General features: G+C 44.7%; 1 protein-coding gene across 1 annotated transcript in view; it reads right to left on the bottom strand.

Moving 5' to 3' along the window:
- Window positions 1–13306, bottom strand: part of ZCCHC7 (zinc finger CCHC-type containing 7) — a 122268-nt gene that overhangs the window by 15320 nt on the left and 93642 nt on the right. The window contains exon 7 of the mRNA XM_009642450.2: window positions 9450–9485. Coding sequence (XP_009640745.1) covers window positions 9450–9485 — 36 coding nt within the window. The remainder of the gene's footprint in view (window positions 1–9449; window positions 9486–13306) is intronic.

Raw genomic sequence — 13306 nt, 5'->3', positions numbered from 1 at the left:
GCCCATCACCAGAAAAGCAGAATTAATTTAACCAGCGTCTCATCTGCCATCAGAACAAGTCAGACAGAAACTGGGTATCACATGCAAATCCAGTGCAATTGATTTTAAAGCAGGACATAGTCAGGGTTATCACATAGCCTACAGAAACCCTCCAGTGCCGGGGCACACTCGTGTACGGGCACTCACCGCTCCATTTTTTAAGTGCTGAAGGAAGTTACAAATATACCTTAGAAACAGAATTAGCTGCATTGTCAAGAAATAACCTGAAAGTACTTTCTGTTAGCTACACGATGAGCTTATGGGAGAAAATGTAAGTTTGAGGGGAGGGGGAAAATTAAAACAGAAGGAAAAAAAAAAGACAAGCAGCTTTTGGACTCGACACCGACTCTGAGAAACCTTGAACCCAGGCAGTGACGGCCCATTTCTTGCCAATTCATCACCTGCTCTACTGTAAGAACAGCACCTCGCCCTGTAAGTGCTGCCCCCCTCCCGTCCCCGGAGAGCCGAAGCCTCTGCCATGCCCCCGCCTGCGGTGCTGCCGCGCCGTGCTGCGCCGCACTGCTGCAGCAGCCGGGAGGGACACGCCAAAGGGGCCTTGTCAGGCCCAGCTGCAGCGTAAAACACCTAACGAAGCAGCTAGCAGGAGTTTTATCAGCTCCTGATGGAGGTGAGAAGACCGTCCCACAGCACCGGTGCCACCGCCTGCCTGGGTGGGAGGCGCTGGCAGGGCCAGCGAGGGATGGGGAGGCTGTTTGTGCCCACCTCAAGGTCAGACTTACGGCCCTTGGAGCATCTTTGCCAAATGTTCATTTAATACAAAATTAACGCTCAAAAATGAGTTGGAACCAAAGGCCTAACTTCGCCCCCCTGAAGCCTAAATTCTGAGGGACGCCTTTTTCCTTTGCCGTAGGTGGTCCTGGAGCGCGCACGCGTGCATCGTGCAGATCGCCCACTGCTCTGAGACCTCCCCCATGCCGCGGTACGGCGGTACCCGCGCGCAGCGTGTGGCTCCACACTACTCACCGCTTTGCATGGGCGTGCGGCTCCTCTTAATTCCCTCTGTGCCTGATTTTTCAAAATACAGAATCAGAATCAGGGTAACTCTGTTGCAGGGACAGTAACTTTTCTATTTACACGACAGGGCCATAAAGATGTATTAATATTATTGACATGATAGACCCTCTCAGAATCAAGTCAGTGAGTACTTTTAGGGAATCCTAATCCGCAGATTATTAACATGATCAAGCATAACTTGAGAAAGTTATTGTCGCGCCGGGCCGAGCTCTGGCTGCTCCTCGCACGCGGATCGCTGCCAGGATGAGCCGGCAGCGCTGGCAGCAGCACGGCACGGGCTGACGCTGCCACAGGCCTGGGACGTTTCAGCAGGCAAAGTGTTTGTAGGGTAAAATGCCAGGGTTTCAGTGCTACTAAAGCACGTAATTGGCAAGCAGCGGCTGAGCGGACATTCGACAAGCAGAATGCCCTTCCTGGGTCGGGTACATGTGCAAACGGAGAATTACTCGCTACCGACGTTTTACATTTTTTCCACTTTGCAATATAAAAATGCACCAAGACGCGTTCTACGTTACCCACATGAAAGTGTAATTTTTACCTGCTGTGAAATGTCTCCTAGATCACAGACAGTTTTTTGTTTCCTCTGGAATTTTGAAACCGACTCAAATTCCTAGCAAAACTGAGAAAAAAACACCTTCATACCAAGTTCAGAGGAACAATTTTCAGGAATAGAAGAACTTTCATATGAATATTTGTACACAGAATTTACTGCAGAGAAACGGCACAGAAATATTTAATTTCTTCTCAAATAAAAGCCTGTTTTTAAAATGCACGGGGAATCTCATTCTAGCTTGAAAATTCTGTTTTCCTTATTTAGATTGCTAACACTTGAAATAGTAAAAATTATTTAAATGATCGTGCAGGTTTGCCTTTTCAAACTAAAGGAAAGAGAAGTGAAAATTTTTACCAAATCTGTAAGCATTACAGAAAAGATCATCTTAACCCTTTTGCATAAAAGAAGCGCAGTTAGACGTGCGACGGGGAGGCGTTTCCGCAATGAATCTTACCATGACTCCTGTTTTCTGCTTAACTGACCGCTTACCTGAGAGTTCTGGGGTGTCTACCACAGCATTTTTGGTGTATGTTGGGCGAAGGAGGAACGCACAGAGCAGCTCTGCGCCGAGAACAGAGCCACTCCTGCCCACCAGTTTGCGTGGGAGGGAGCAGCTCTCCCTGGTCTTCCTCCAGTCGCGAGCGCATCCTGGCACCAGGACTGCTGGCACATCACTTGAAAAATGCCACCTACGGCACAGATCGCTTCCTGGGCACACAGGGGCTAGCTAGCCACAGATTTAAACATTCAAAATATCAAAATATGTTAATTTCCATCCCCTTCTAATTTCCAGCCCCTGCTCTTCTTCTCCTTTTCCCATTTAAAGGCAGGGCCAGAGGCATTGCTTTTGCATAAAACACGGAGTTCCTTAAATAACAGCAGTGTGCAGTCAGGGGCTCTCCGAAGGACGCCACTGCTCAAAGGCAAACACTTGGAGGAGGTTGGTTGGAACCCCAAAATCAGAGACAGGGAACTGACCTGGTTCAGTCAGCCAAGCCGTCTATTTCCCCCCAGTCCCAGACTGCTTCCAGAAATATATCAAAATGCAATTTCTGGTCGCGATGGGATCAGTCCGTAACCCTCAACTTGAAAGCACCTTTTATTTTATTTCCTGGGGAGGCAGACGGGGAAGGGCGTGAGGAAGATAAATGCTAGAGAAAGCAGGCATGCTTCCTACCATGCTTGCACGATTCGGGTAAGTGGCAGCCAACGACTGTGCTGCTGGAAGGCGACAGAGCCCCCCCGAAACGGCCGCTCCGGGCTGCACAGGAGCCTGCAGCCTTCTGGTCCAGCCGGGCAAGAGCCAGACCTGGGGTGATGACCGCAGCCTGGGGCGTAAAACCAGGCATCAGCTCAGGACCGGTCCTCTGCAGGAACCAGGGACCAGGACACCATCGCTCCTTCCCAGGAGAGAAAGTGCAAGTGCAAAGACGGGATGGCATTTTACAGACGACCAGCCTGAACTTTCTGTTTCAACTTCACTGGCACACAAAAACCCCCTAATTATTCAGTACGCAGAGCTGGCCAGGGGTTTGAGTTAAACCCCAATGTTTTCATGAAAAGGCAAACCCTAAACAGTATTTTTTGTAGACGTTACACATTTATACAAAGTTATTAAAGCAACTTCTTTTTCCTGTAATATTTTAAATACAGTTTTAAAGTAGAAATTGGGAAAGAACTCTGTCCAAGCATGGTTTCTTACCGAAAGCTGTAGCCTATGCTTTGTACTCACAAACTTACACTTTTTTCAGGGTCTGAAATTCTGTTTTCTGTAAAAAAAGCTATCAGAAAGAACACTGTCTGTTGTGAAATGTGATTTCTTTGCAATTGAAACAAATCTTGGGGTTAGGTTTCTGATAGCCTCAAAAATACTTGGAAGCTTGAAAGAGAACGGTAATGCGGGGCAAATTATAATTAGTAGGGGAAAATAAACAGCACGTAAAATAAAATCCGAGAGAGCCTCTAGGCAGCACACAAAGCGCCGCCAACGTTGTTACTCTCCCCAGAACCACCGTGCAGGGCAGGCGGACATTTCAGAGGCATCGCCGTCACAGAACAGCACTTGCACAAGTGGCGGGGCTCAGGCTCGAACCATGCAAGCAGGTAATTCAAAAACAAAATATCTGCCATTGTTGTCCCAGGTCTGCCCTACCGCCTCCCTGGCTCGCGAGGCCAGCATGCTGTTGCCGTTGCAGAGAGCACGAAATCTTCACGCACCCCAGCACCGAAGAGGCACCTTCCCCTCAAGGGCAGGCGTGGGGACACCGTCACGCCCCGGGCGTTCGTGCTTCCCCGCAGGACGCAGAGACATCCTTACCCTGAATCCATACCCCTGGGAATTTTGGGTGGCTTTCCCTGTGACATACCCCGCTGAACGGCTACCGCAGTGCTGGCACGCAGGGCCCCGCTCTGTGATTCCACATTCTGAGCAAACGCACTGTCTACAGTGTACGCAGAGTGGTGGTTTTTAATAGAGCTAATAAAAATAACCTTAAAACACCTGGCGTGAAACCAGCTAAGCGCCCAACGACTTAACACGAGTGCAACGATCCCGTGGTGCAGAGCCTTGCGTCACGCCGAGACCCGAGGAGCTGGGGCTGCAGCCATGTTCACAGCCACCGCCGCGGCCCCGGCCCCGCGCGCTGGCAAGTCGGCCTTAATCTCCTCCTGAAAATACTTCTAAACCATCCTTTCCCCCACGGCACAAAACCGACAAAGCTCCTCTGGAAACCAAACGTGCTCCCTCTCAAGCTTAAATGTTTTTTTTCCCCGCATCATATTTTAAATTTTTTCTTTCTGAAAGTCACATTCTAAAGGACACAAACGGACTTTAAGCAACACTGCTTAAGTTTTCATTTCAGAAAAAATGTGGCAGGCCACGAGGAATTTTAATAATGCACACAAAGAAATCCGAGCGCAAAATTTAAACACAAAAGATGCATTGTCCCTTCATGTCTTTTACGCACAGAGGCCAAAACAGCCGGTTCCTGGTTCACCTTCTTTTATGTAAGTGGATTAAAAGTAAGATTAACAAACTGTCAAAAAACGTGTTAAATGATAGCTTCTGCTAGTTAAAAATTCTGATGGTTCTAAAACTCTGTTGGTGGCCATCTTGGCCTGGGAGCTTTAATATAAATGAGGCTGGGGAAGGCAGGGGATGAGGGAAGGAGTCCTTGCGGCCAGAGCAGTACAGGGGGAGGAAGAGGTTATTAAAAATGAGCAATCCCTACAGAAAGGAGACACCTAATCCGAGCAGGGTTTGTTTTTTAACATGTGCATCTATACCCAGAAACACATTAGAAAAATAAAAATTGCGCTCTGCCCATTTCAGGCACAGAATTTCATGGCTCTGTAGGCGTTTACTGAAGAAGACACTAACGCTTGCAGCGCTAATTCCCGTGTGATTATTGTACCCACGTCGTGTTCCTGAGCGGGACTGGCTAGGTTTGGTTCCGTGTACCAGGGGGCCCTCTGAACCACAGCGCCGTGCCACGCACGCCGGGAGCCGACGCGGCCGCAGGTATCCCGACTGACACGGGAGCACGGAGGTGGCTGTCTGCTCGCCCTCGGGTACCCCACTCGCAGCACCCTGCAGAGGGGGGCTGAGCCATGCTTCGGGGGGACCCACACAGAAGAGGTGCAGCTTCACGCCTGAAGCAAAACTTGGGTCAGCGTGCGCTGAAAATAATTTCCCCCTTATTCTCCAGTGATGTCATCTGTTGGGTGGAAACGCGACTGCTCCCAGCAGCGCAGCACCGACCCTCCGTTTGGTCAGCTCCCTGCAGCAGCAACGCCAGAGCACGACCTGCGGGACGGGAGCGGGGCTGGACCCAAGGCCCCATCCGCTGGCGCGGGTACGGAGCGCCAACAGCTTCCGTCCATGGTGCAGTCCCCCGGCAGGCTGGCTCCGATCTGGCCACCCACCCGAAGCCCCGAGCTGCGAACGGTTACGGCCCTCCATGTCCGCACGTGCGGAACCCGGGGCCTGCCGCTGGACGTGCGGTTAGGCGATCGGATAGCGGATCAAACTCAGAGGGACGCTACTGTAATTTTTTTAAGAATAAACTGCAAAACCGAGCCAAATGAATGAAACTCATAGGGTGCCTTGATCTCACAAGTTTTCCCACTGAACCCTTCATTTTTGTAAACAGGAGGCTCTAAACCAGCCTCCATTTGAGTACAAACCACTTAATAAATGCCTCTGCCTCTACAGCTGAAATACGAAAACGACACGCGAGAGGGAATGAGGAAGAGCCAAGCGTTCTGAGGACAAACCCACCCTGCTATGAGCACCCCCAGCACCCTCGAGACGCGGGGAACGAGGCTGTGATGGCACGTCCTTTGGAGCACAGGCCGTGTTCCTGCAGGCTTGCGGAGCATCTGGCGTTTAGGAAGACAAAGTTGTACGCTAAGCTTCCTAATAATCTAGAATAAAGAGCTTTACAAGACCTTCGAGTGCCTTGTCTGTGAAAAAATTACACATATTATTATTTACACTGCAGTAAGCCATGATCAGAACTGTTTGTCCTGGATCTGCCAACAAAGTCCTTGTGTTATTATTTGAATTGATAATCGCACCTTCGATAAACGCAGGTGGGTATCGGAACTGACCTATTTATTGCCAATAGATACCTACACAAAGAAAAACCTAAAATACGTTTCAACAAACGTCATTTCCCTTTTCTGATACAGGAGCAATACACAGGGAGCAGGCACAATGAAAATGATTTGTAAAAGTTTTAAATCACCATCATAAAGAGGTTATTAAATATTATTTTAAACCACTCTGGGAATTGGATTGTTCTGCTGACTTTGATTGGTTTTTTCACAGAATAATTTTAGTGAACAGAGTTGGAAGAACAAGTTTAAAGAAACGAACTTCATCCAGTTATAAAGCTTTGATTATCACAGAGCCTTTAAATTTAAGCTTCATTGAATACAATATGATAATCTTTTTTCCTATCAAAAGGCAAATTAAAATATTCTGCTTAAAATCCTTTTTGCCATTTCAACTGCTCGTAGGATTTCTTGCGCTGGCAGTCTATTCTGGTTGGAATAAGACATTTCTACCCATACAACAAATTATTTGTAACGTGCCAAAATTTGTCACCACAGCTAATGTAAACAAAAACCCACCACCACCCATAACAGCAGAATGGATTTATTATTTAGTCATTGTTCTAGTCAATCCGCATCTCTGTGCAGGGGCTGCAAGAAGTCAATAGATGGCAGTCCATCTCTTAGGAAAGGGCCAGATAATGAATAAAACCACCAAGAGCTTCACAAAAGAGAAAGGTGGAAGGCTGCGTGGTTCTTCACAGGCATGCTCAGCAATTAACTAGGAATACTTTATATAAAGCAAAACGTTCAGACAAACTTTGCGGTGTCTGTTGGTAAGCAAGGCTCTAGAAGCGGTCTGCTGTTACAAACCCGCGTGCCCTGTCGTATTTGCGCTCGCATGTACCTGCATGTGCGATGCTTGTGATAGATTTACCAAAATCCATTTAAATCCGGCACTTGTACCCACGGCTGAAGCTTTAGTTTGTCTGTGAGCAGTCAGGCAGCCTCTGCAGAAGCGCAACGCTGCTTTTTTTACAAACTGCTATTATTTTTCTTTAAACAGTTGCCCTGTTTGTACAGAAACACTTATTATAAACTGGTTTCTACAGTGAAATTCCGCTGTGCTGACACGAGAGTAAAAGATCTCGACTTCTCAGTTACAGGTCTATAAATATATACGTCATATACAGTGCTCTAACATAGAAGTTCTGGTTCTGGTGAGAACAGTATTTACTTTTGCTCTGCTTTGGGTGCAAAAGAGAATTTTTAAGTGGAATAATAAAAGCTGGGACTCATGCATTTAAGCAACGCAGAGAATGCAGTTTCTTGAGGTGTAACTTCACCACCAAGCATATCTTCTACCACACAAATCTTTAAATTCCAGGCTTAATCTGGCTACTAACGTAATTTTGAGCCAAAGTGAGTCTCCCCATGCAAAAAAGGGAGACGTGCAAAGCATTTGCCACGTACCAGAAATGTGGATTATTTGCAGAAAATTTGCAGTTCACTGCAAAATAAAAAATTATTTATCAGTAGCGAGATTCTGACTCAATGTCAATTTATCTTTGTGTGCCCATATTTGACCACATTTCAAAATGTCCCTAAAATGCACTAGGAATTTCCAAATGAGTACTTTCAATAATACACTCGCGTTCGTAACTGCTACATTTTCTATCAGGAGCTTGTTTTGACAAACGCTGTAGCTTTATACCAAGTGAAGTGTAAACTCCCAATGCCTTCTACAAAATTTACAGATAAAATTTTCTACCTCAGATACTTCAATTTCTGGTCAGGTTTAAGCTCGCCCCCCACTTTTCTACGAAAATAAGTATTTTCTGAATGTTGATTGCAACTCACTTCTTGAGGAATTTTCAATAGGAAGCAAGACTAAAATTCAATTAAATCTTGTACCTCAGTAAAAAACAGCAGCCAACACATTACTGCATCTAAAACACCTATCTGATTATTAGATTCCAAATACCATAAACATTTCAGAAATAATTTTTACAAGCACCCTTGGGGATTATAATGAAAGACAGCATTTACCTTTTCCCTTCACTCAATTTTAAAAAGGCAAACAAAAATACTCATGAATGCTCCTTTTGCTCATAATGTGTTGTTCTGTTTTGTTTTTTTAAAGTCTATACCAATTCTGTTTAAAATAGAAGTAAATGCTGCAAAAGGGTGGAGGATTTCCAAAGCAGATCTTTGTTTTAAAATCATTATGCAGAAAACACAAGCAAGAGGTTCTAAGCACAGATTTCTCCTATTCATTGAATTTAGAACCAAATGCAGAAAAAAGAGCATTCTGCTACCACAAAGAGGTGGAGGCAACAAATGATAAAGCACATCCCGTTTATTGCTCCAACGAAAAAGCCCGCACCAAAGACCCATGAGCAAAAGTCGTCGACAAACTTTTCTACTTTGTTTTGAACGGAGAGCAGTGATTAATTATCTGTAACAGCGAAATGCGTATGGGGTTGAGCTGGATAGCAGTGACAGCGAAGATTCACATAAGCAGCAAAAATCCTAATCTTTCAAGGTGTTTTTATATGTAATAATTTTATAAATTAAGATATTCGAGATTTGTGCTACCAATGCACTGAATATTGTCTTAACCTGGTAAGTGTTGCTCCAGGTTTCAGTATTAGCCAAATTTATATGCATTTTGTTTTATTTTTATCTCTGTTTTACATAGGAGGAAAAACCTTAAGTAATACCCTGGTTCAGTTCACAAAGTTTTATTTTCTTTTTTCAATTATTAAAGATCAACTGCTGCAGACCAAAGAAGTTATAGCTACATCCTTACCAATTAGAAATTATCTGCAGAAGTTTATAAAGTGCATTTGCTCAGATCAACATCTGCACTCTAGCTGAGATTTATTTTACGCCTTGAGAAAAGAAAGCTTTGTCACACACAGTGATTAATTGCCAGCATCTGGGATATCTGAGGTGGGATTATTGCTTCTGCTATGCATCTCAACTTAAAATTTAACCCTCCTTACGTGTGTAAATGTAGTCACTGAGAGGAGGGAGCGCTGCAAGGCACCCATTCAATGATTACAGAATTAAAACGAAATCGTAAGTTCTAAAGATGTTTAAAAAACAGTGACAGTGTTTCATCGCATTCTTCAGTTCAAAAACTCTTCAGATGTTTATTATCTTCTCGCAGAAGATGCTTGTCTATATTTTATGGTCAGCAGTTCACAGAAGAGTAAATAGGTTGGGTGTAGAAGAAAACAAAAAAGGTGTTTCTACTTACTGTTAGGTGATACTGCCTCCATATTTCTGGGCAAGCCTGGAAAATAAAAATATTGATCAGCTAGGAGCATGAAACAAGGTGCTTTACAGCCTGTTGGTTTTGGCATAACACAGTATCCACCGGTGTCGGTCACAGGAAAATAAGAAGCTTAACTGAAAGGGTCTGCATTTCAGCTTCAAAAACCTGGCTAGACAGTTTAATTGAATTTTACACTGGTTTAACACACTCCCTGCCATTGTCAGAAAGCCAGTAACAGTTTTCCCTCTCCCCTTCTTCTCTGAAGGTTGGAAGTTTGGGAGAGCAACGTGCTCTTAACTGCAATAAGTATTAATACTGCAAAACAAACAGAAATTAATTTAAATTCTACATTTTCTGAGAATTTAAATTTACATGAAGTTTTGGAAATTAAATCACAAGGTACCCTCCTTTCATGTAGAAACAGAAATATTTTAGTATTTTTGTACATATCTCCATCCTAATCAAAATATAACTGTTACATGTAATAATCCTTGGTAGCCTAATGTCAGATGAGTTGTAAACAAGAAGCATAACAGATTGCTTTAATGTTTCTATTTTTACAATGCCTTGCTCAATTTTTTTTTAATTTTTTTTTAAACTTGCCAGACTCCCACACAAAGTTGTAAGCGCAGCCCATTGCAAAAAATTCTACAGAGCAGACTTTTTAATCAGAGCGGTAACATAATAGACCTGAGGAACAGCTAGAGAGGCAGGAAAGAGGGAAATGTGGATCTCCTTCTTTAAACGAAATCAGAATGTGTTAATGATCAATGAGACAGCGGTCGCTTTCTCAATGGTTCTTAATATTTTTGCAAAATTTACAATATTCCTGCCTTTTCCTGCGACCCCCAAGCCACATACAGGAACAGGAATCGTGGCACTCTGCCTGTTGGCCATTTTAGTGCTTAAGGGAGTGCGCTCGCAGGGGCTTCGATGGGGGTCTTTCACTGTTGTTTAGAACGTTTACCCTGCTATTAAAACAGCTTCTTAATCATTTGAACAATTAGCAACTTGGCTTGCCAGTCTCAGTTTTCAGTATTTTAAGAAGAAATATTAGTTATTCCGTGGCTCTACATAATATGCTGCAGCTCCAATTTCAAATGTTAAAGCCTCATGACTACTTGCAAATGAGTACTATTAACATTTCTTTAGATTTCGAATAAATTTTTTGCCCATGCCTAAATTCTGGCCTTCTTTTATTCTGACAGAGCATGTTAATTAAAGAAAAAAACCCACCCAGCAACCAACATTAGCAACTGAATCTCTCAAAAAATAATCCAAGTTTTTGACAGCCACCCCATGGCATATACGGTGTGTTTTTCCTGGATGTGATGGAAATTATATTATTTATTATTCATTCCGTCAGTAACACAATTTTCTGGAGAAAAATCTACAATCTGTTCTGTGTAATGGTTCGACATTTCTCCTCTTACTCAAACACTGCATGTAAATATTTGAGTTTTATATTAATATTTCTATAAAGAACGTGTGTGGAGCACCCCGCATCTCCCACAGAGGAACCGGCTACCACATCTGACAGTTTGAACGCACTCGAGCCGTCTCCGAGCGCAAACAAAAGGATTTTCCTCCTTCGCTAACTTACACAGGATTTCAAGGCGCAATATATAAACACTCCTGAGCGTACAGAAATGCTGCATCAAAGACCTTGCCTTCTCTCTCAAACCTGCAATGGCTTCAGCCGCACAGGATGCTGACGCCTGTCATCCGGAATTTTTTTTAGGCAGTTATTTATACATTAGTTCTGGGTAGTTTTCGATTACCACAGTGTCCCCAGACTAATATGGTTGAAAAATCGCAATCAATGAGTTGTCATATACGGGCAAAATGCCACTCTGTGATATGACCTTTACTCACACAGCAGCTATTTAATAATAATAAAAAAAATTACTTTATTTCCGAGTAATAGTTTGGTTGGGGTTTTTTTTCGCTCTGGGCACAAAGACATCACTTACAGTGAGAATCTGTAACTCCGAGTAGGAAACTATGGCTGGCACGACTCTTGCCAGAACACTGGAAGAGGCACAGTCCCAAGCCCTCCAGCACTGCTATCAAGAGGTACGACTGGTCATCATCATCATCATCATCATCATCATCATCTTTAAGGATGTTTTAAGGCAGTGGGAGAACTTAGGGAAGGTAGGAGGAAGGCGGCCAGGGAAAAGTGGCCAAGCTGTTTCTTCATTCAGAAGGTGATGCAGCGTAATGCTTCTCATCATCACCACGATCATTTACGAACTTCAGAAGTTGAACACAATAGTCAAAAACAGATGCCTGGCTGAACAACAGGTCTTTAAAAGTGGTGCTTTTAACTAGGAGTCCTATTACCTTGCACCAGCTCAGAGTTACTGTCTGGATCTTCTATCACGGAATGACAAAAAATATAATTAACAATTATTCCTGAATACTGGCTTCTCAAATGAAGCAAAGAGGTTTGCTATGGAAGAGAGCATAACCAAATACAACCACCACTGAACCTGTGCTTTTTCTTATTTATTTACAAGTACTTAACCATGAATGGCCCTCGTTTAAAGAAAGGCCCTTGTGGTATACAAGTGCGACGGCAGTGTGATGAACTACATTAAAATAAAATTGCATTTATTTCCTGCCCCAGTGGTCTGACCTTACCAGCGTGTAGATGTAACAGCACAAAAGGTGCCTACTCTTAAAAGCAGTGCCCCCACGGCACCACCGCGGAACGTGCAGGTGAGGTGCCCTTCCCGCACCTCCGGCCACGTCTGCATGCCTTTTGCCGCTCGAGTGCTGGGCAATTAATTTTTCCCAATCCGCGCCGTTTTTGCTGCGGCCCACATTTGGTTAATTTGGAAGGGCGATTATTCATATCCGAGCCTGATCCGGCTGAGGTTGCCACACCAGATGAATCGAGCCTGGATGCTGCGCATTTTGACCCGCATTGAATTTTATCAGGTGCTAATTATTGTTTTACCAGAACAACGGCTTAATGCATCTGTTGTTTAATTCCCACTTCCCTATTCTCAAACGTGAACATCAAAGAAAATAAAACACTCAATCTCAAACAGCCCCTGACAGCAGACCAGGACTCCAGCGCTCAATAGACAAGGCCCTTGCCACCAGTTCTCATATTTCCACAACAATGAGCAAACACAAAACCAGCACTAAGCGGCCTTTCCTCCTTTCCGCTCCCCTTGGCCGGTCGTCTGCCTTGCGCCGAGAGGGCCCTCGACGGCGGCCCTGCTGGGAGCGCGGCGCGGGGGAGAGGATTAGCCTCGCTAACATGCGAGCGCTTGCAAAAGGGAAGGAAAAACCCCGCTACTGTATTTGGCGTATGAATAACCAAAATGCACGCGCTGACAGGAGACCGGGACGGGCCTGCGGCTCCCCGGGAGAAAATGTAGCTGTGATGAGTGACAGGGCTTTCAGGAAATATGTTCACAATCACAGACAGTGAAGGCCATGACCTAGATCGTTTAAGAGCTTGTCTTGTCAAATTATCAAAAGCTTCTTCCTCTCTGAATAAAGAGTGACATAAGTGAGTGTCAGAAAGCTGCAGGCTGACAAGCCAAGCATACAATAACAGCATGCACGTCACATACTTGCCGAACACCGCCACGGCTAGCGGCAAATCTTAATGAGAGCGCGGCTGGCCCAGGAGACTTGGGTCCCTGCTGGCACAGCTACTCATCTCGCAAAAATCCTTCAGCTCCAAGTCAGTTATGGTCTGACACGACGACTACAATTACTAAACACAACTTTTTAACAGAATCCTCTGGTGCTTTGTCAAAGCGGCGGCTGCTAGGAGCTGCCCCGCCGCAAGCCACCCCAATAAAACAAAAAAATTG

This window comes from Egretta garzetta, unplaced genomic scaffold (assembly GCF_000687185.1).
Source record: "Egretta garzetta isolate BGI_Z169 unplaced genomic scaffold, ASM68718v1 scaffold277, whole genome shotgun sequence".
Taxonomy (NCBI): domain Eukaryota; kingdom Metazoa; phylum Chordata; class Aves; order Pelecaniformes; family Ardeidae; genus Egretta; species Egretta garzetta.
This window is presented reverse-complemented; position numbering and strand designations above follow the sequence as displayed.